Source organism: Electrophorus electricus, chromosome 13 (assembly GCF_013358815.1).
Source record: "Electrophorus electricus isolate fEleEle1 chromosome 13, fEleEle1.pri, whole genome shotgun sequence".
In the NCBI taxonomy this organism is placed as follows: Eukaryota; Metazoa; Chordata; class Actinopteri; order Gymnotiformes; family Gymnotidae; genus Electrophorus; species Electrophorus electricus.
Genome location: NC_049547.1, coordinates 8,730,571 through 8,753,890, shown reverse-complemented (window position 1 = coordinate 8,753,890; position 23,320 = coordinate 8,730,571). Strand labels below are relative to the sequence as shown.

The 23,320-nt window shown below is 38.3% G+C and overlaps 2 protein-coding genes across 3 annotated transcripts in view; both read right to left on the bottom strand.

Annotated features, from left to right (window-relative positions):
- Positions 1–312: 312 nt before the first annotated feature.
- cep170b (centrosomal protein 170B) lies at positions 313–20,587 on the bottom strand. 2 transcript variants are annotated; one of them, XM_035532918.1, is made up of 19 exons: positions 20,374–20,587; positions 19,028–19,155; positions 17,430–17,519; positions 15,974–16,052; positions 15,539–15,597; positions 15,249–15,384; positions 11,413–11,526; positions 10,273–10,752; positions 9,124–9,731; positions 8,136–8,309; positions 7,060–7,186; positions 5,360–6,970; positions 4,502–4,742; positions 4,088–4,220; positions 3,653–3,781; positions 3,473–3,561; positions 3,000–3,093; positions 2,877–2,928; positions 313–2,376 (listed from the first exon to the last, which is right to left on the bottom strand). In XM_035532918.1, exons 2-19 carry the CDS (start codon positions 19,130–19,132, stop codon positions 2,174–2,176), a joined length of 4,524 nt encoding a protein of 1,507 aa, XP_035388811.1. In that variant the 5' UTR covers positions 19,133–19,155; positions 20,374–20,587; the 3' UTR covers positions 313–2,173. The 2 variants fall into 2 exon arrangements, with proteins under 2 accessions (XP_035388811.1, XP_035388812.1); XM_035532919.1 differs by lacking the exon at positions 8,136–8,309 and having other exon boundaries at positions 7,057–7,186.
- An 873-nt stretch (positions 20,588–21,460) lies between these two features.
- akt1 (v-akt murine thymoma viral oncogene homolog 1) overlaps positions 21,461–23,320 on the bottom strand; it is a 37,561-nt gene continuing 35,701 nt past the window's right edge. Inside the window, exon 14 of the mRNA XM_027000216.2 lies at positions 21,461–23,320. This exon is cut by the window's right edge and continues 660 nt beyond it. The gene's annotated coding sequence lies outside the window, so the exon portion shown is untranslated.

Sequence of the window (23,320 nt, the reverse complement as noted above, 5' to 3'; positions counted from 1 at the left end):
CACTGGCGAGATGGATTGCTGTGGACTGTAGACCGCTCTCTGTGGTCGAAGATAAAGGGTTACAAGAGACGCTGCAAATTGCGTCAGCTGATGCAAGTTACGAACTGCCGTCCAGAAAGACAATGTCGAAAAAAATCCAGCAGCTGTATGATGAGGAAAGGGAAGAAAAACAGGTTATTGTGAAGATTAATTAATTCGATTAATTAATTACAAAGCTTCTAATTAATTTTTTTTTAACCGAGTCCCACCCCTAATCTCTCTCTCTCTCTCTCTCTCTCTCTCTATATATATATATATACACACACACACACACACACTCATTAATACCTTTAATCGATTTACCCTATGTACAAAATGGTCTGAATCCAATCTTGAAAAAATAGTTACATCACAGTGAAGACCAGACATTTTTATACTCTACATAGAATTGCTTAAATCAAAGTATTACATAAATTTGAAAAATAATTATGAAACAAAAAAAGAAAGACAAAAGCAAGGTTTAGACTGTCACTGGATGTTTACCTCCATATTTATCTCATGAGTTGGGAATTACATAACCAAACACATGGGGAACATGTAACAGAAACATTCTATGATAATTTAGTTTCAACCTTTGGCAAATCAGGTTCTACCAAAGTTGTGGTTGTGCAAAAGGAGACCACTAAAACCAAAATTTAAGCAGCATTGTTTGTAAAAATATAGTTATATATCTTTGCCAAAACTATCTTGTACCGAGAACGTACATCTCTATTAAACTAAAGCGCTTTTGGAGGTTGGAATTCTCAGCTGAATCCAAACCCATTCTACATAGTGTGTAAACTGTTCCAATACATTGCATACATGAAATGCCTCCCACTCACTGGAAGGAGGAAATGAAAATAGTTCCATTTCAGAAAAAGAAATGAGAATAGCCAGACACACTGTCCATCAATGTAAACCAACAGCCTTCCACAAAGACTTTAGTTTTTATACATATAATCATATTACATTTGGCAACAAAACACAGCCAGCAGCTACACTTGAATTTGTTTGCATTTATATAAAAAATGGTCAAGAGCTTCTGGCACTGATGGTCACTTGATGATACTTTAGAAATAGCAGTTGAGGCAAAGGATTTCTCATTAATCTTTTTCCATGTGCATTTCTCCTCCAGCAAGCTCTACTTGTTCACATTTAACATGTGAACACACACTCTGGTAAACTGACACAGGGAAAAGGTAATGTACAAAATAGGAAGCAGTGATTGTTTTTGTACATATATTCTTTGGCATACTCTAATAACCAACAGTCTTAGGTACAAATTAATTGCAAATTTCTTTAATCTTTGGCCTTTAACTGGGGATTAAAAACTATAGAAATAAAGTTCCATGTCCTCAGCACTACAACAGCTCTGGATGAGCCCAACTTGAGTTTTTCATATTTTCAGAAACGTGAATATTTATTGTATATTTCAAATGAATGATTTAAATCAAAAGGCATGTGTTATTTTACTTCCGTATTCATACAATAAGTATGTATGGGTATTTTGTTAGCACAAAGGTCAATAAAGAGAATTTGTCATTGAGTACAGATACTTCTATTGTCTACATGGATGCATTTTAGAAATCACAAATTGGCCTTCTACTCTCATCAGAATACATAAAAAGACAATACAATAAAAAAACTAATTTAAATTCACCATTTGAGATATTGTGTGTATAACAAATACATTCATTTAATACATTCTTTAATGAATCCTCACCATACAAAATACCCTGAATAAAGCTAAAAATTTCTGTAAATTAATTGACTTTAATATGTTCATCATTACTTTGATCCAAACGATAACAGCGATACAATTCAAATAGTGTCATCATGCATAGTTTAAATTAAGCATGGCACAGCTCTCACAGAGTTCTGAAAATACCTTAATCTTTTCTGAAACTTACTGATAGCCCATTAGTGTTGTATGAAAAAGTTGTCTTGTGCAATATATACATCCAAGGGTGCAAATGAACCAGTGTCAAACCATTTAATCAGGTAAACTAAAGTGGCATGCCCCGACATGGGCAACTGATTTGTCTGCCATGACTGCAGAGCACTTTTAGTAGACAGGACATGTAGTGGGGGTGTGTAAGGGAGATTGTTAAACAGACAGGTTTAGAGGAGGAAGAGTTGGATAACTTAGTCACTCTCATACCACAACACTATCCCTATCTGACTCCCTACCTAACTGCTGACAACTAGGTGAAGGGCCACCACCATGCTGGGAGGAAGCAGGCCTCCAGGTCCTTGGAGAAGGCCTGATGTTCCTTTCACAGGGTGCAGAGTGGCCTCCTGCCACTAAGGACTTGGTCAGGTCTGAGTTTCTACTGGGATCAATGATTGCATTCATAACTGCAGAAAACGTAAATTAACAGCATTACTGACATTCACCCTGTAATATTTTAGTATGCATGATGTATAACCCCAAAAAACTCTGAACGTATGGCTGAACGTAATGGGGGCTACCACCTTGGAGGGCAATTATCGCTTAGGTTTACGCTGAATTTTTGTTCATTTTTATAGATTACAGCAAGTCATACTAAATTCTGAACCACATTAGCAAAATGTGTGTGAAATTACCTAAACAGGAAATCCGTAATCAAATATAGTAACATATATCATTATTCAAATTTTTCATTGGAAATGTGGGTGCTGCCTATGTAGTCCTCCTTGACAAGTGATATTTCATTCATAATTCAAAAAGTCGGCAGGATCCTACAAATCTTGGAAAATAGCTACACATACAGGATTCTGACAATTTGCTTTTTTGCCAAGATATAACTTTATTGCATTTAGAAGGTAATTTCATATGGCATCATTATAGTGACAGCAGACAAAAGCAAATCACTGACCTTCCAATCGTTTCTGTATTCCCTTGAGCTCTCGAAGGATAGACGTTATTTCCTAGAACCAAGAAAACATGTCATGAAGTGAAAGGAAAGCCCACCTTTAAACAAGTGGAGAGACAGACAAACCTTGTTTGGACTTTCCAAAGGAAGAGAATCAGCAGCAGCATTAATCTTTGCTTCAATCTCTTTCCAAACATCTGTCTTATTATTGAACAAAAGCCTGAAGGCATATAGAAAGAGAACAACTTAAAAATCAATGAAATGCAACAAGCAACAGCAGATTGTCTCAGAGTAAAAGTATATTTTCCTTTTTTGTTTGACAGTGTGATAATATTGTGATATTGGAACAAATTTCCACTATATATTATGTTGGGATCTACACAGGCATAAAGAAAAATATTTTGCATAATAATTTCCCTATTCAGGATGCACTGAAAATTATTTGTAACATATGTATTGCGTGTAATATGCAAATTCAACTGTACACAATTGATACTTGGTCAGTACACATTTTGAGACACTAGGTGTCAATTAAAAATAAGAATTGTGGCAAGATGAAATAACCAAAAGTTACATACAGCTACATGTCAATTACATACTTGATTTTTTCAGTCAGCTGCTCTGTGTTTTCTCGGATAGCCATGGAAAGCTGGGAGACAGGACTCAGCATTCCATTATTTAGAGTAACCTAAAGCAAGACAGATATCATAATGAGAATGCCCAAATATAAATACATTTTAAATAATGGACAAAAGGGGAATATGAAAGAGTCCTATTACCAGTTCCTGGTTACAGCTGTGTTGTTTGAAGCCTTGGTCACTAATAGTTTGATCAGGGTTCATGAGCCCAACCAAGCTTGGTACAACCTTAGGGTGGTTTAGGCTGGTTTCAGGAATCTGATGCTGTAACTAAAGATAATTATAGCATCATGTATGTGTGATCATGCATAATCTCTGAAACTTTCACAAACATTAAAAAAGAAAGGTAAATATTTCTTATATTTAACCAAATTGTCCAGCTGGTGTTCATGCTTTTTTCAAGGTACATCAGAATTCCTACATCCTTAAAATCAGTATCAGTGACAAATGTTTACATCTGTCAGACCCTATGCAAATTACAGTGAAGCACTCAGAGAGACAGTGCCAATAAAGTGCTTCTAAACTTCTAAAGGAGGTGAAAGCAGTTTGTGTTAGAAAAAGACATGAAAGGGTTACCTCCTCACTGACAGAGGTAGCAGAGACTAGTTTTGTGGCATCAGGAACAGCAGAACTCTGGGGCTCATCTCCAGCAACGTTATGAATCTCTCTGGCCAGGATGGCCAAGTCTTTTGCCAGGTCCTGACTCAGCCTACCACAGAATAAAATATATTCCACTCTTGACTGCCAGCCTCAGACCCAATTTATCACTCGTTTTAAAAACTAAAAGTTTACAGCAGAATAAAATTTTTTTCAGGCAGGTTTTTTTTCAGAACCTGGGTTCAAATTCTGGTTCCTTTTATATCAAATATGAAAAGGAACCACAATATTTGGAATATCCCTGAACTGACCAATCACCCATTCCACAAATCTCTCATTTTAAAATCTGAATATGGTGTACAATTTCTGATTATTTTGTACAGCTTTAGTTACCTGGCAATCTCTGCACTGTGTGTTGTCCAGTTTTGAAAGGAATCATGCTCACATCCCTCCTCCTCAGAGTCTCCGGTTCTAGGCAGAGCCCGCATTGGACCAAGATTCTGGGTTCTGGAGGTGTGCAAGGGTCCTGAATCTGAATGGTGGGAGCGTTTATGTTTAGGTGTGCTAAGGTTAGACTCATATTCCTCCTCTGAAGTGGAGGTGTAGTCAGAGCCTTTTTGATGTCTCCTAGAGCCTTGGCCCAGGAGATTGTATCGAGGAGAGTTGGGAGTGCACCAGGGTAATCAGTATAGAAGAAAGGTAAAAACAAAGAAAGAAGAGACCAAACATATGAGAAGAAACAGAAACACCAGACTACCAGTTCCCACTGGCAAATAAGGCTTTAAAGTGATCACAAAGTGCTTAGTCAGTTGTCATAATATGCCATTCCACAGAATTGAGCACTTTAAATGGTAACCATATAGTCTATTAGTATGTGAAAACTATTAAATTAGTAAATTGCAGCACTAGTAAAAGCACTGATCTGTTAAGAGTCACTGGCTCAGGTGTGCAAAAGAAACTAACAGCACATCACTGGGTCAGGGATTTAAGCAGAAACAGATTATATTAATCCATTAAGAGTAGAAACAAAGGTAAAGGAAAGGGACATGACAATATGATTCCTGTTTGTTTTTGAGGTTCATTATTTATGAATGAATAAAGTCACTTTTAAAAATTCAACAAAACCTTCCACAAAAATATTATAAAAGCATAGATGAAAAGTAGAATCATAATACTTTTGACATAATTAGACCATTTTACTTTGACAAAGAAATTCAATTAATTAGAAACTGTGGGCATCATCATACTCACTGGTAGTACTGCTAAGGTATTTTGCACTACTGGATCGGCCACGGGTGATTGGTTGCTTGCCCGTTAACCCTGATCCCTTCTGTGCACTGGTCTTGAGCTCAGGCACTGAAGCCTTCCGCACTGAAAATCCAGACCCCAAGCTGCAGTTGGAAAAGCCAGTCTTGTCTGCTGAGGACTCTGTGTCACTGGGTGTGGTAAAAGAGCCTGTTCTCTTTCTTGGCAAAGCCAGGATGTCTAGCCGTGAAACTTTCTTGCTGTCCTGGGGTCTACTAGTAGGTTTGGTATCAGAGTTCTGAGATGGGCGGTTAGCCTCTGTACCATCATTGTCTGATGCCTCATCTAGGCGGCCACGGCGGAGCATGGAGGTCCTTGTTGGTCTTGGCGCAGAAAGGCTGTGAGATCGGGTCAGTGCTTGGACCAATGTATTTTTTATACTCTTACTTGACTTTTCTTTCTGAAGGGGAACAGTATACCTTTTATGAACAGGTCGGGAGCTGGACTCCTGGTCTGAGACAGCTTCATGCCACTTGTGAGTGGTAGAGCTTTGAGGCGCTTTGGCAAAATCTTGAGGTTCACATTTTCCTGAACTACGATGTAACTGAAAACGCTTAACCTTATCACCCTTGTAGTCTTCTGTTGAACTGGACCTGCTGAACTGAGACAAAGCATCACCAGATGACTGGAAACAGGTTTGCTCTTCAGCTTGCTGTTTGGAAGTTTTCTTCTTCCTCAAGAGTTCATTGAGAATCAATGGTTTCTTGGGGATGGACGTGAGAACATTTTTACCACTACACTGACTGACTGTACTTGAAGTGTCTACATCCGATTCCCCAGAAAGTGAGTCCTCTACAGTGAGTGGCACGCTGCCATTCTTCTGCACTTTTAGATTGGCTTCCAAAGTTGCAAGGACATTCTCTGTCTCTTTGAGGTAAGACTGAGTATCTTTGCTGCACATACCTTTGATTGCATTTGAATCATTGCTAGATAATGGAGTTGAGATATGGGGCAATCTTGTAAAATGAATGTCATCACTGGACCTATCCTTGGTAAAGCTCTCTTGCCTGACAAGTTGCACTGAATTTTCCACGCCCTGAGAGACATCCTTCTCTGAAGGAGAGGAGTTGGACTTGCCATTCTTCTGGCTTCCATACTGTCTAGTTATAGTAGCTGTAGAAAACTTGGGAGTAGAATCTTGGTCTTTCACCATCTTAGCCTCACCAGAGGTGAATGTAAGGTCTTTTTTAGAAGGTGTCTGAGTTTTAATCTGTGACACAGACTTCTCTGTTCTTTCAGCACTACTTTTTCTACCTTGATCCACAATAGAGCCATCATCTGACTTGCTGGCATCACTCAGGCTATCTGGGTCCAGATCATCATGGACACAAAGCTTCTGAAGGTCTTGTTTTTGACATGAACCTCTCATGTTTATCTTTTCACCATCATAAGTCTGGTGAGAGTCTGACTGGATGTGAATGCTGAATGGTGACGTTTCCATTTTTTCTCTATAGGGCAACTGAGGTAAAATCCGACGTGTTCTGGAACTGTGGCTACTTTCCAACTCTGTGTTGTCAAGGTTCTGAGTAAGCACAGACTGCTGGATAATTTGTCCACCTGTTTGAATGCAGGTATAAAAATTAAGTACATTATTGCTTTAAATAAAGTATGGAAATACACAAATAAATAAGGGATCCTACTGCTACCTAGTTGAACTGTCTTTGCCGGGACATCCAAGAGTTGCGAAATTGAACTGGAATCAGAATAGCTGTCAGCCAAACCAGCCCAGCGGGAAACCCACCTAGGTGCCTTAGATGTCAAAGCCATTGACTCCTGTGTTGAAACAGAAAAGGGGGGGGGGGGGGAAGAGCTACAAGCATGATTTTCAAGCACAACAGGGTTAGCTTTAACTGATTAACAACTTTAATCAACTTTAAACATGAACTAATTTCATAAAAGGTTATACAGGCCAAATTATGAGGTCTTTCAAAGTAAGACAGACCTGTTGTTCAGACATGATCCTTTAGACTGGCAACATTAATACATTGTCATTAAGACATAAAAAGGCAAAACCTAGAAAAGGAATCCACATCCCTTTAAATAATCACCTCACTCATCCCCAAAGAAACCGTAGAAGGAAAGAGTGACAGGACAACACAAAAATAGAAAAGGCTTTCAGCAGGTCCCAGGGAGGGGAAAAAAAAAAGCTCATCAGAGAACCAAATGACAATTTAATGTTGTACCAATACTGAAGATACTTTTTGCCCCCCATTATATTATAAAATATCTATGTTCATCATTAAGAAATCGCATCCAAGTTTTCTCTTGGCACTACTCAAAGGAGATCAGATGCATTGGAATACATCTAGAGCTTAATTCTTAGCTGTACCAGAACCTTTCAGTTTGGATCTGTGATCCATCCTAGCATGAAGGTCTTCAGAACTGAGCACTGTGAAAGGTATTGGCATGGATGCCAATCTTCTGAGATCTAACTTTTCAGACATCATCATAACCTTTAATGGATTCTGACTGGTCCCAAATGAGATGTGAGCTGAGAACTGTTGAGAGGAATCATTAAGCATAGATGGCAGGGCTCTCGGCTCTATCCAGCAGCAGCCCTGACAGAAGAAAAATAACATACTTGGCCCCCTTAAAACACAGATGAATCAGTGGATGAATAAACCAGTAATCAGTTGATTGATTACTTGACAGACAGAGTGACACATGATTTTGAGCTATAGCCACCAGCATAAAGACATTTAGGACCCAGGTGTAAGGTTACCTGTGCTGGACCCTTGGCAGGGTCACTACAACCTGGATAGTGGCTCAGTGCTGGGCCAGGATTACTCTCACTAAGTTGAAGGCTATCCTTGCCCTCCCTGTCACCAAATATAGGTCTATACACTGTTGCTGATGGCTGACTGCTCCATTCAGGGCAATCACATACACCAAACACCTGTCAGGAACAAAGAATGCATGAGTGGGCTGAGTTTGTAAAAGTCTTGTGGACTTTTGTGGACATGCATGAGTGGAGCATTATGTATGCCATCTGATGTCAATCAGATGAAATTGGATAGTCCTTATTAAGTGCAGCAGGATCATCAAATACTAGCTGACAAAGTGTAACGCTCAATAAACATTGTGCTCAATAAATATGTGCATCAGATCTCAGAGATCTTCAACATATAATTTTAATTGTTAATGTTAACTCTAAGATTTAAAGAGTAGAAAAGGAACCAAGTCATTATTCCACTTATGTTTAGTTTTAATATAGTGTTAAAACTATAGTCTACAACGTTTGGTAAGGTAACACCTAGCAACCTTCTCTTAAAAGTAAAGCAAGATACAGTTTTACCTAAGCATGAAAGTTACCATAAAACATGTTTGTTTCTACTTCAGATTGGTCTACATATTCTCTTGACTTGAGGATATCAAATCACTAAACTCCCACTACACATTTCTACATACTGATTTAATTTCAAACTGATATCCTATGATTGCTGCAAACCTGTGCAATACAGTTCTCACACATTGCACCTGAAAAACAACCATGGTAAACTTGAAACACTGAAGAAATCACAAAGCAAAATCAAGGCATATCTGCATATTACTTTAAGGAAAATAAATTACCACAAAACAAAAAACTTCTATCCTCTAAAACATCGGTAGAAGGAAACTCACTCTAGTTTTAAAAGTATACTTTCAGTCATTAAGCCTTACAACAGTTTAATGAAATATCAGACTATCAAAGTAAAGAAAAAAAAATGTACCTGATCAATTTTGTTACGTGCCTGGTCCACCTCTTTATCAGGGCCCTCTGCTTCTATAGTGTAGGTGCCTGCATCGCTTAGGCTATCCTCCTCTTCCTTTGGGGTCTTGGCATCTGTGCAACTGGCTGATGTTGGTGAGAACAGAGGTTCTGAAGGCACTTGCTGCAGGTGTGGTGATGATGCAAAAGTTTGATTTATGGAATGGGCTGGCGGTAGAGATGGGGTGGGAGGATTCTTTTCTACTATGCAGTGTGTGTTGGAAGCTGGTAAGGATGTAGAAGATGGAAGCTTCTCCCAAGTGGCAGATGAATTAGGTTTTGACACCCCAAGGAGCTCAGTCTGAAAGTCCTGGGTCAGTTTGGACTTGCGGCCCACACTGCCAAATGCTCTCAAAGAAGCTGAGCGAGAAGAAAAGCTGGAGGTACTGGCATGAATGTCAGTCTTCTCCCTTCTTAGAGATCCACCTCTCTGGGAACCATCAGAACCTTTCAGAGGAACAGTAAACTGTTGAGTGGGAGTGTTATATAAAGTCGATGGTGTTGACTGCTCTCCAGGCAGAGGTGCTCCTTTCATCTTGTCAATTCTTTCTTTGAGAACAACATGGGATTCTGGAGGAGACATGTTATTGGTAAAAAAAAAAAAAGAGTGCACTTCTTTCATGCATTGTCAAAGAACTTAATAATAAAAGCTTGCTGAGGTTCCTGTTTGCCTTGACTTTGCGATCGTAATGAGCTGATAAGAGGTTCCTCTCTCTCTGGTGGAGTGAAAAGTTGTGCAGCTGAACACTCCAATGTTGAAATGTCAAGTATTTGAGGCAAGAATTTCAGATTCACATTGAGTTCTGTCCTCAAATCCATCTAACACCACCAAGTGTTACAGCAATATCACAATTTGTTTAGCACATCAAAGCTGTGACCTATTCACCCACATGTCTCAAAGTATTACTCTAGATAGCAAAACAACAAATTCCTTTGTTACTTCTTTGGATGCAAATCAAAAGTCACATTTAACTTCTATGTAAAACACAATATGTATGCAATATCCAGTAAAAATATCGGCACTAATGCTCTACATGAAAAACTTAAGATAGACTGGGTTAGACAGATTAAATAAACACACATACTTATTCCACACTTGCAACCTTCTTACCTTTGAGACTCTCTTTGTTTATGGAGCGGTCACTCTTCGTATTGTAAAGATCTTCTGTCCTGGATGCTCTCATTATGCTTGGATCACTCTGTACCAGCCAATCAGCCACTTTGCTCTGTGCCGATATTACCTCTTTTGGTGTTCCAACAGAGTCCTTGGTGGGATTTTTGCGTTGGCGGAAGGAAAACTTGGTAACATGGTCTTTGATTTTGATCTTTCCAGGAGTGCAGTCATCAAACTCAATGGTGAAGGATGCATGACTCTGCACTACAGGGGGTGTAAAGGGAGGCCTATTGCTTGTGTCTCTTGTGGGGATCACTTGGACATCTGACGCTGCAGTTTTGGTTTTTGACAACTCCACGGTAGAAGTCTCAAAGTAATTCCCATCCCGTTGGTATGAGTAAATAGACTTAGCTTGGCCATTTTCATGCTCACAGTAGGAGCTACTAACCTCATGCCCAGAGTCTTCTTTCTGGTTTTCTGTGCAGCAGCACAAAAAAAAAAAATTAATATGGTTAATCAGGTACCCATTTACACAACAGTTCTAGTCTCCAGGAGCCTTACACGTGTTCTCAGTCCAGGTTATTCTTCAAATGACAACGTTTCACTTTTCAGCCTAAAGCTACACAGAATATGTAACTTACATTGTAAGGAGTCTAACAGGTGTCCTATGCAACTACACTTTCCACAGTTGTGTTTACAGCACTATTTGTAAGGACTTCAGTGAATCTCTTGAAATTAAAAATAATGCCCAATTTCTGTACTTTTGACAGGTGATTCAAATAGAATATGTCAGGATTGCTGCTAGAAGTGAATATTGGTGGTGGTTATTCAAAAATAAATCCCTAAATTAGAGATTTTATCCTGAAAATCCCTAAAACAAAAACAACAATGCTGAGATTTCCATGCAAACATGGATACGACACTGCGGACGTTTTATAGACTCCAGTGGTTTGAACTCTTTGGGGCACAGTTGTTGGGCTGTTCCAAAACAGTGCCAATCCTATGAGCTTTTCTTTTGTTTTACAGATTTCACATTTTGACATTTAATGTTACTGCTTTTAGCAGGTTCTTTTAGGTAAATGAACCAAATGTCAGCCGATACGTGAGCATGGTTGGAAAAGTCAGAATGTTACCTACCTGCACTATTGTCATGGCCATTTGGTATACCTTGCTGGCCTGTATTCTCCTCATCAACATCACCCCACCATGAGGGCTGGCCATACAATGGAGTAGGTTTTGATACTGGAGGTTCTGGATTGAGTGAGCAAGAGGGAGCACAAGATAATATAATTGACAGAATTAACGGTATTGTGGACTCACCAACCTGTTTTATTCATGTTAAAATCACATAGAAGCTCTTTGACCTAAACTAGTAATGGCTTGAGTTTTGAATGTGTCTGAGCACAGAAATTAGTCTCCAAGTGTAATTATACTACCACAGCAAATAACATAAAAAGTAATTAACTTCAGTGCTATAGGAATGGATCATTAAATGAATAGTGCAGGCCTGCAAAGACACCAAAAATGCAGTTACCAATATTTAATCTTCTACTGGGGAAGCAGCAGAATAAAATGTCAGCAATAACTGTATTTACATGCAAAGTGAGGCAACATTAACAATATGAAGCAAAAAAAGATCAATTACATAAGACATGTAAGTGTTGCAGAGATCCAAGTGCCAACAATGTTCTACACTATGAAATTACAAAAAGACTCTCTCTCTCTGTCAGAATAAAGCAAAGCACACAGCTGGCCAGCTGAAAACCCACAGCCTACAGTGGAGGGCTGCAGTAATAGAGTATTTTAGTAAATTGAAGTATTTTATCAATTACTGCACTGAATAATAGAGTAGTATGATGAGATATATTTTTGCTGTATTAAAGAGTAATAGTAAATATACAAATGAGAGTGAGAGGTCTCCTGAAATGGAGAACTACTTGTTTATTTTAGAAAAATCAATTTATATTGCTTAAAATTGCATACAATATCTGTAAAACTAAACCTACTTTACATGTATTTAAGTGGCATATTACATTGAGTTTTAAATAAAAAAAATTCTCAAATGCAAAAAAACCCCAAACAATTCAACAAAAATACATTTTGAATAATTAAAAAAAAAATTAATGATTGGTGAACACAATGGTTTGGTTTACACCAAAAAAAATATATATTTTTTTTTTAATTGTAAAAAATAGGTAAAAAATCAATTCGCCATTTGTTAATTGGCTAGTGCTACACCAATTCGTTCAATTCATTCATTTGTTGATGACTGAAGGTAACAACTTACTCCAGTCTATTTACTATAATGTCCATTTCATAGATCCAAAAATGTAAAATCTCTACTAAAAAAACATGACAAGAAATTGCTCCGGTACAATTAACAAATCTCACGTAGTTAGCAAACTAGTGGCTCTGCCAGCTAACATTCCATAAAATAGCAACGGCATGACCTCCTGGGTCATGCATGAGCACCCTTCTGTAGGAACCTCTATTGTCTCTGCAGTGATGACCAAGCATGGTCTCCCGGCCTTCTACGGTAGAAGTAATACAATATCACCTTGATTTAAATGTTGTTTTACTATGCTACCACTTTTTTGTTCTTAGCGAACCTATTTAGCTACTGAATCTGTTTTTGGCTTGATGGATGTTTTGCACATATTTTGCCCAAGGCATGATGCAGCATAGGAATATCATGGCTATAGTTATATGGATTAAAAAAGTTTCAATACAAAGACCATGATGATATTTAGTAATCGAGTTACTTGAGGAATAGTTTCAGCTCTACACTGGGTGCATCAAAGCTGAACAGTACAACTGCTACAAGTGCAGAGTCAACAGGTGCGGCACAACTCCAGGCCTCAGTTGCCACAATGAAACTTTGAAACACCAACAGGAAACAAATGGCAGAAGTGGTGCATACCTATAGTTCTTCACAGACTAACAAAGATGCCCAAGCTATCTACCACCCATAGGAGTATGCCAAAACCAGTAATCTTAAACATTATCAAGATCTTCATTCTCTTTCTATTCATGACCAGATGCAATAGAGGTTGATAAACAAGTGATGCTAAGAAACAGCACAACTGTCATCTATAACTGAATGACTCGATTCTTGCTTGTGTAGGAAAACAAAATAAAAAACTGGAATACCTTTAACACACATGGACTGAAATATTCCTTAAACGACAGCTGCCTAAACAAAGTAAGCAAGTTAAACCAATTGCACAATGCAGCACTGACTTGAACACAAGGCTCAGGTGCAGAACATTAAGCCGTGTACTTTTCTTCCCTTTAAAAAAAAAAAAAAAAAAAAAAAAAAAAAAAAAGAGAGACCATGGGTAGCAGGAAACAAACGTGCACGTGACGTCTACGTCATGGTTTCTTTTGCACATGTTAAAACATCAAACAAACTCAAACCCCTCTAAAAAGACCCCAAAACAAACTGAACTCAGACCAAGTTCCCGAGGTGGTCTCTGTACAGTTTATTTGTGGATCACTTGATTGTGTAAACAAAGTGGCCCTGGTAGCTTTTGTTTATTCTGTCATTCACAGTGACAGTTTCTAGATCTAAAACACTAGAAAAAACCCTAGAGAAAAACGGCTGCACGTGGGATTGTGTGGCTCTGCATCAATATTTATTTCCTACATGTTTGTGTCCTCTTTAGTTTTTTAAAACTGTTTTGGTATTGTATCAGCTCTGTGTTTGTTCTCTATTGTCACATGCGTCATGAAACTGTAGTAGTGCCAAATAACAGCAGCATGAATGGAATATAATTCAGTGTTACACAAATAGGGTCTTTGGGCAGCTGTGGTGTCTTATCTGTGTTACAGAGCTCATAAGTGCAAGGACTTAAAAGAGAATGATTAAGTTCACCTGCAGCTGGTTCCCTTTCTAGTTAATTTTAACACAACTGAATTTGATTAATTTAAAAGGACTATACGTGACAAGCTTATTCCATTTGCTTAACACTATGCTTCTTTATTTTTTTTCAAATGTAGCACTAAGGTTTTACAATTTGGACACACTGCACTTTAACATCATTATCGCACCCCCCCCCCCCTTCAAATTAAAAGTACTGGACTACAGAACTACAGAGAAACAACTTCTCACTGTCCAGCTACTTCCAGACTGCTATGAATGTGCTTCAGTCTGCTTTCATCTGTCAAGCACTGACAGCTTTCTATATTGGGTTCATGGCAGTTAAAAACAAACCTTTTCAATTCAATACAGGATCACAGAAAAAGTTATAGCCTTCTTATGAATACAAGAATTACAGCAGTTTCAGTTTCAAACTGATAGATTTTAACATCCTTTAAGATGCACAATGATGTCACCACTGTCAAATGTACATGTTCGCGTTTACTTGAAAGAAGTAGATACAACTCAGCTGAAGAAGGTCCTTAAACCAATTTTATGCTTGCAACAGGTAATCCTCGCAGTGCTGCCCATAGAGTCACTGTGAACTAGAATGAATTCTTATGTTGCTAATCCAATGTCACATGCTAGAAGCACAAGAGACTGGTCACCTGCAGTGGCATCATGTCCATCAGTTGAACACATTAACAGTAACCCTCTCCTCTGCTCAGTCTGATCATAGAGCCCAATTCATGTGCTCCCCAAAGCAAAAAATCCACCCAATTCACCTTCATACCAGCCTTCACATTTAAGTTCACATTTGCTGTGTACTGAACCATTAATAAGCAATCATTCACAACCTGCCACATTTCACTCAAGTTCAGGGTAACAATGTTGAAGGAGCAAAGGTCATGGTAGGGGAAGAAAAAATAATAATAAAAAAATAAAACTTGAAGCAAAACTATGAAGAAACTGATCTAGGTTTCAAATTCAGTTGTCAAAGACATTTGACAATAAGGTAAAAATTAACTAGAAGGCACTGTTTATCTTTGTGAGTAATACAAAATAGTCACAGCTTTGATTACAGGTCACATGTAAGGAATTATATATATTTTACCCGCAGTGGCTTTGCGCTCACTCCTGTCCTGCTTGGAGTGAGGCAAGTCTGTGGATACACTCTTCTCTGCCTGATCACTCATCCTGCTCTCCAGAGCCTTCACACTCATCTGCAACTGACTAGTGTACTTCTCATGCTGACCCCCAGGAAACACAAAACAGGCATCATTCACCTCAATATGTTAGGGACATACACAGAAATGTGAACTAGTATGTCAGTCATTAATGAGATGAACCAGACTGCCATTGACATCAGTAAAGATCAATAAAGCAAAGTGCCCACACATGTACCTTAAGAGCCTCCTCTGGAACTTTGTGTTGACTTCGCTCCATGATGTAAACGTGAGAATGTGATGAGAGTTAAGATCTTAGTGACATCAGGGAAATTATGCAGCAAATTATGCAAATTATACTTTAATGCTAAAGTATTGCAACAGATTAAAAAAATGGCACATAGAAAATCATGTAAACAGCAGCATGATTCCTGGGAAATGTTTCAAACAAGAAAGTTGCTTCATTTGCCACTGCCTAAATGGAATTTCTTGCATATACAGATTTTCTTTCTTCCTCCTCCTCCCCCCACAGTTAGAGTGCAACTGGGCAAGAGTGCAGGAGATTTTCAGATTAGCACTGACCATAATCTCAAACCCCTGACTGAAAGCACAGGATTAGCACTGGGCAACTTTTTTGTGTGGCTACGGCTTTGTTAAGCATGGAGAAGGATATCGTATCCAAAGCGAACAACATCAGACAGTTTCAGGGTGATGTAGGTCTGGTCAGGAATGCGCAAGTCGTTCACAAAGGTCTGGAAAGGAACAATGGCAAATGAAAGATAACATGCAAAAGGCTATTCAGTAAACACTGGAAACTGGATACATTTAGTCCACCAGTCTCAAACTTACATAGCAAACAAGAATGCCATAAAACATGCTGTAACATATGTAACATTAATGAATTCCTAATAGTTTGCCAGCATCTTAAAGTAAGACCAGCTACAAGCACAAAAATCAATTAATTAATATATGTATGTATTAATTAATTAATTAATAGGTCATTTTTGTGTGTGGGGGGACATCTGATAAACAGAGTTATATTGGGAAGAAAGGTAATGAAAAACAATAGAGCCTGAGCAGTATTTTACCACATTAGGAGTTGGGTGTGTGGGGACTATTAAAAAAGGTACAGCTGGCAGTTGGCCATTCTCCCAGAGAAAGTCATATCCTGCATGTTAAACATTAATCACCTTGTGCCAGGTATATTACAGGATCTGGGTGTGGAGAGGCCAGAGAAACAAAATACACTAGTGAGGAAAATGCAGAACACCTAAATACCAAAGAGTCAGCTCTCACACACACTGAAACTGTCTGCACCAAGAGTTCACTGGTAAATTGTTAGCAAAAGGAGGTAAGCAACTCTCCTTGATGCCAACAGCTTTCTCAAAGATCTAAAGTCAAAGAGGGAACATGGAAGAGAAGAAATAGTGGTTAAAAGGAATTTTTGGATTGATGCCACATTCAAATGTGCCACCAGTGAATAGTGGTATGCTACAGATGTGACAAAAAAAAAAGCCTGAGGTAAATTATTTTCCTTTAAGTCTAAAGAGGGCTAATTGTTTTCTTTGCAAGACAAAATCAAAGCTTTGCTGAGTCTAAATGTTTGCCTACAAGAATGAAACTGAATACATCCAAGACATTCCCACTATACTGTGAGCAGTTTCAGATCCTGCCTGATGCTCCAACACAGGAATACTTATTCACCCTAGGCTGATTACTCTCCAGTACTGTCTGAGTATTAAGGCTACAAGGGAAAGGAAGAGAAAAGACTCCAAGCAGTAGAAAGTTCATTCCTTCATGCATATTATCAGGCACTCCTCCTAAAATTGGCCTTAGGCAGAAACTCAAGAGTGCTCAGCATGCTTGGACAAATCCTTTGTCTGTATATTACAATTGTATAAACTATCCTCAAATGACTTATACCCATTCACATAATAGGTCAGAATTGACAAATGTGACAAAAATATTAATATTTATAAAAGTCAGAAATATAAATATTGATTCATTGCTTAAAAGTGTTCACAAAATGTTTGGTCTGGCCATGAAGAAGTGTTTTGTTGTTTGGGAGGGGGGATTTTTACCTATACAATCCTGAAATATTTGAATTAGAAGAGCAAATCTGAACTCACCCCATTAAGGCTACCTAGATCTTTGAGAAGGTGTTCATCTGTAGCAGGGTCATAGTTGATCACAGCATGTTGCTTGTCTACACTGCGAGACTGGTGGGGGAAAGGAACAGAATCACACAGGGAAGCTTAGCAATATGTTGAAGCCTTATTCCACTACTGCAAGAAAATAGAATCCCATTAATTACAGCTAACAGACTATCCCATGAGCCATCTAAAGGAGGTACTGAAAGCATAACCAAGCTGGCCTATATGAGAACTGCCAAGCTATTACAGAACAAAACATATATTCAATATAAACCTGTCAAAGCAACTGCAACGAAGATAACTACCAGCAAATGTCCAGAGGAAAGTGTAATTACAGGGCAGCTTTATTTGGGTCATTATCTTCTGTGGCCTTATCTGCCGCTCATCAAAGGCAATGTGCTGTGCTCTGGTTCCAGATCTATTTGCAGCCTTGTTAGTGCTCATCAGAGCAACACTGCATCTGAAGACAAGAGTGCTCAAACTTCCCTCCACAACCGTCTGCTCACCGAGCCCATCAGGGCTATGATCTTAACAAGGCGAATGCAGGCATGCCTTCAAACACTTCAGTGTTCATTATTTCCTTCAATATGAGCACAGTTGTATCTCATTCTTTCCCCAATTTGTGGGACTTATATGGATGGAACTATAAAGGACTAATGCAACTAAGATCTGTATTTAGGATGTTTCATTATACGTCTGGCAGGAAGCAGTGTGTTCCTAATGAAAGATGCTGCTGTTCTAGACCATCCACGGGTTCATTGAGGTGGTGTTATGTTTATACAGAGGGTAAACAGCAAGCTTTTCAGGTGCACTAGTACAAACAGAGCACAGGTTGACTGTAAGCAACAGGAGCTCAGTAAGTCTCCTTGCTGCTAAAAAGGCATCATTTGAGGGTCATTTGAGACTCAGCTGATCAACCTGTCACTAAACGAAAATGACAGACTCAAGTTACAGGTCTCAAAACCGCAGCTGCTATTAGTTTCTGATGTAATTGTTATACATGTTAACATGGTTTTAGCACAACCTAAAGCCTGCGGCCAGCAGCCATGACCGGGAAATGCTAGTGCGTGCCCAAGCAGAAAGGTGAGCATTTACAGAGAGAGATCACAGGCTCATACCTTTTGAAAAAAAATGGGAGAGGCTGAAGTTTGGGCATGAATATAGACAGAATGAGTTTTTGAGTTGAGCTAACCATTGTGGCAAGTGAGGCGTTCTAAACTAACCACAGGCCAAAGCAAAATGGATAAACAGTTTTAAGGACAGGGTTCTTTTTTCAGTGTCTAAAAAGACAGGGAGCATTGGTGGGAGAGATGGGTGTGGAGCGAATGGGGGGTGCTGCTATCAGGTCTGGGGAGTGGAGAGACACTGAGATGGAAAGATGGAACGTGTGAGTGTTTTCCCTCAAGTCATTAAGCCATTTAAAGAAACATTCCTTGACCCATCCAAACTTCCTTGCAACAAGTGACTATTTTCATTCTACTGCCCTTTCCCTTACTTTTGGACACAGGCAGTTCAGTTATTCATATTTGCCACCACAATGTTTATTTTGAGGTAGGTGTGTGCGCACAGCTCACCTGTAGCATCAGTTCACAGTCATCCCGGCCAACAAAAATCATCTCCCTTGGCAAACGGTGTCGTGTGCCTGAGCTGCTCACCAGGAACCATGATGTTACGCTCATCCTTGCGCACACTTTGTCAAAGACTATTTATCATGTTTCACAGAAATACAAAAAAAGTGTTAGAGAAGCCTTCACATACCAGATGGGAGTAAGATAACAGCAAACACCAACTTTAAAAACCAAGGGCACCTATAAAGCATGTTTCAGGTCCAAAAACATCCAATTTCTATATTAAGTAATGGTAATAAGAGAGCTGTCCATGCATTTAAACTTAACACCTATTCATACAAGGTGATCAAGTGAATTTGTGTAAGCTCACTTCACTCAGGCTACATAAAGTTCCAAGTCTATGCCTTTTAAGAAGTTACTGTATCAACGTAGACTCTTAATCTCAAATCAAAACTCTAGGTTAGATATATAACACTAACTTGCGTAGCTAGCTAACAAACTGGTCAAATATAGTTCCTACAAATACTCTGAGATAGAATTTTTTTTGACAATTATTAAACACTAATTTGGCTTCCTGATTAGCCTAGGTAAGCTACGTAGCCAACTAGCCTACGCCTTTCACAAAACATTAAATAGCACCATGAATTTATCAATGGTTTAATTCAAACAGAGATAGCTAGTTACTCTACTTCTTCAGTCAAAACGAGACGCCATTTCATGGGTTGGCTGACACCGGTCTTAAAAAACAACGCATTAGGTCTTATCGCGGTAAGATCCTGGTTTCCAATTTGATTAACTATCTAGCCAGCTAACGCTAGTTACCTGCTTTAAATCCATCTGGCAGAGGAAGTTCGTACAAGACACAAAGTTCAGTCTTCCCTTACCGCACACTGGACATACACGAATTAAACGTGCTTACAGTCAAAATAAAATCTACCTTTGTAGTAATTGTAGCATAGGTAAATTAAAAGATGCACTGTGGGCAAGAAGAAAGTCTTTAATGTGAAGCTAGACAGCTGTCTTTAAGGGACTGGCTTAGCTAGCTAGCGTTAGCTAGTCATTAGCTATAGAATAAAAATTAAAATAATCAGATAGCTAACGCTAGCTAAGTACGTTCCCAGGTCGCCGACCCCCCAGTTAAAAACGTTCGTCTATAAACACTACTAGCGTTAGCTACATAGATAGTTATATTAAGCCACATGCTTACACAGATAAAGAACTTAAAGGGGAAAACTAGCTAGCTAGCAAACATTTCCCAAGTGCGAAACAAGCTTGACTTTGACATTCCCAATCGTCATCGTCCAAAAAAACAGTAGACAGACCAGGCGGTATAACTAGCGTGGCTAACTTACCTTCCTCACATAGATTACGCTTAATTTTATAGCTGACGTGTTGAGCTCTTTTCTGAGGAGCTACGAAATCGGTTGAAATATTACGAAGTACAAACAGCTATTGTCATACAGGTGGTTATAACACACCCTTCCTTCTGAGACATTACCAGTCAGCTAGCGAGTTTTCCCAGCTCGGTTACTCATCTCAACTCTGCAGCCCTGGTAGGCGGCTACAGGTCGACGACGGCACAGCCCAGCCAACAAATAGTATACGAAACGACTTTGCCTATCTGTCTGACTGAGCTCACAACAGGAAAAGGAAGATTAAAAGATAAAAACTAGACTACTTTAAGCAAAGGTTTAAAAACGTTCACTAAGTATTTATTTCGATCTATGTGTGATGATATAATTGATTGACTACATGATATAAGCTTAGCACACGACTAATAAAACGCCATGTAGACACACTAAATCAGAATCACTGGGTTTTTCTTAAGTAGCTTTCTCTGAAATTAATGTTGCTTTTATATTAGTTTCCAGTAGATGGGGATCTGCACTAATAGAATACATTTATTGGTGCTAGTAGGTTTTTAAAATAAATATATAGCTATGACTGTCTATACGATGTCTAATTTTAATTAAATACGTACTTATCGCTGTAAAATAATCGGTTGGTTTTTCTAGTTCATGAAAGGGCTGTCAAAGAGAAGACACCACATTCAACTGATTTTCAAGAGATCTTCATTTGTATATGATGTGTAATGCAGGTATTTTGTTCTCAATTTACTTGAATTTTGCTAACTGCATTTCCAAAATCAAAAGAAACATTATCTTGATAATTTAGTAACTCCAGAAATTTCCATTAACACAAAAATGAAACATACAAATTTTAGATTACGTGCAAATTGGGGGGTGCGGGCAAAGGTAATAAGTCCCCTTTTTCTAGGCAAAACACGACCAAGCTTGGAGGTTTCACTGTGAGCACCTGTCCTGCTGACAATATGGTGCTTCGCATAGCTATTTTCCACCTGAAATAGACCGTAAGGATAACCTACAGATATTATCAATTAAATGTGACAGCAAACATATCCTTAAATAATCAACACACTGTTTAGCCAAACCTTTTAATTGCTCAATTCATTCCACAGAAAAAAAATCTAAATCATAACAGATCTGTGTACAAGGTCTGTATTATTTGTATACTAAAGCTTGTGTCTTTCGTTTGAGAGTTGAGGAAAGGTAGATATGAAAAAAAAAGCAAAATATCTCACCATTTCAAAAAGATAACAGGACAGTATGTGAACACATATGCAAGTGTAACAATCAGACCCTAAAGAAGCAATAAGTAGATTCCTGAAGACATATATAAGCATGGAATTTTACAAAGTGACACATAACTATGACTCCAAACGTAGAGTGGTGCCTTTCTTCAGTGGTTGGGTCAAATACGCAGGCTACCTATTTAGGTGTAAAAGTAAGGTACATGACTAGACGTGAGCCAGTAATATGCACATTGACAAAATTAAAAGCCACTTATTGCTCCTTTAAACTGAAAGAAAAAAAAATAAAATAAAATAAAAAAAATTATATATATATATATATATATATATATATATAAAATAAGTTTTAACAAAGATGAAACGGGGGGTGGGGGAGTCTTTACATTCATTTATGCATGTTGACAAAGTTTGCACGGTATTATGTGTAAGTAGAACATTGATCCGAATAATGCACTTAATAAAAATTGACAGACAATAAGTTTTTTTTGTTTTTTTTCTAAAATTATGTTCATGATGTGGGTTTTTTTTGTTTTTCTTTTTTTTTCTTCTTTTTTTTTTTCTTTTTTTAAATGGGTTCCAGTATCTGTACAAGATTCATTCCAGTTTCATCACTGGATTGTTCCGAACAGCTCGAAAACTAATTGATGGTATTTACACCTTATCTCAATTTAATGTAAAGAAATGCTGGTTCATATTACTTTCAATAGTAAAGGAGCTCCAAGTAAGATTTTTAATAATGTCTTTTCTAAACTACACTTTTTAAACATGTCTCACTGTAGTTCATCTCATTGTTTCTAAATCAGCATTTTGAGCGCAAAAGCCAGACCAGCTTATACTCAGTTCATCAAATCCTGATAATATGGCTGCATTTGTTAAATGCCTCAAGCACACTAATCAAACAAAAACAGCTATTACATAGGCTCAAACCCTTCCAAAACTTTAGCGTGTAAACAATAATGGCCAAATTTGCAAGGCTAAGCACCATTATTTGTTTAATCTTGCATGTGGCTCCTCTACGGTATAAGAAATGCCAAACGATAATGTACAAACGCAACAGTATTTGAGGCAGGAAGTACAATTCTCCTGCAAAGTCGATCTCCTAGTCATTGCTGGTTTTACATATAAATAAAGAACAAATCCAGATTTTAAAAAAGACAGTCCTTTCAAAAGATTACAAGGCTGGTTCTGCCACTAGGGTTCCTTGGATTCAAAGCCCCAATTGTAAAAAGAAGTATTTCTACTTGTAGTACCTCACTGAGGTTGTGCAACATGCACTGGGAGAAACACACCCAATACAGAAATAAAAGACTTAAGGAAAAAAAAGGAAGGAATCACGAGAGAGGATGATGAGGAGTACCCAAACAACTCAATTAAAAATATACAGGGCTACAGGTTGTATGGAGCAACACTTTCAACACTGTTAATGTTCAAGAGAATTTTCTTGAAACGCGAGCTCCTTTTTACTAAGGGGGGGGGGGGGGGGAGTCAAATCTAGTTCAGAAAGACTGAATTGGCCTTGTTTCAACTGCACTACCTAACGAATATCTATCATCTTTATTTTGCTATAGTATTGCACATCCAGTACAAATGATTACAACTGTGGGGTAAATTTAGCTTAAAATCATAGATCTAAGCACTAGTCAATAAATCTGAAATTAACCTACTATTCAGGTTATGCAAGGTCCTGC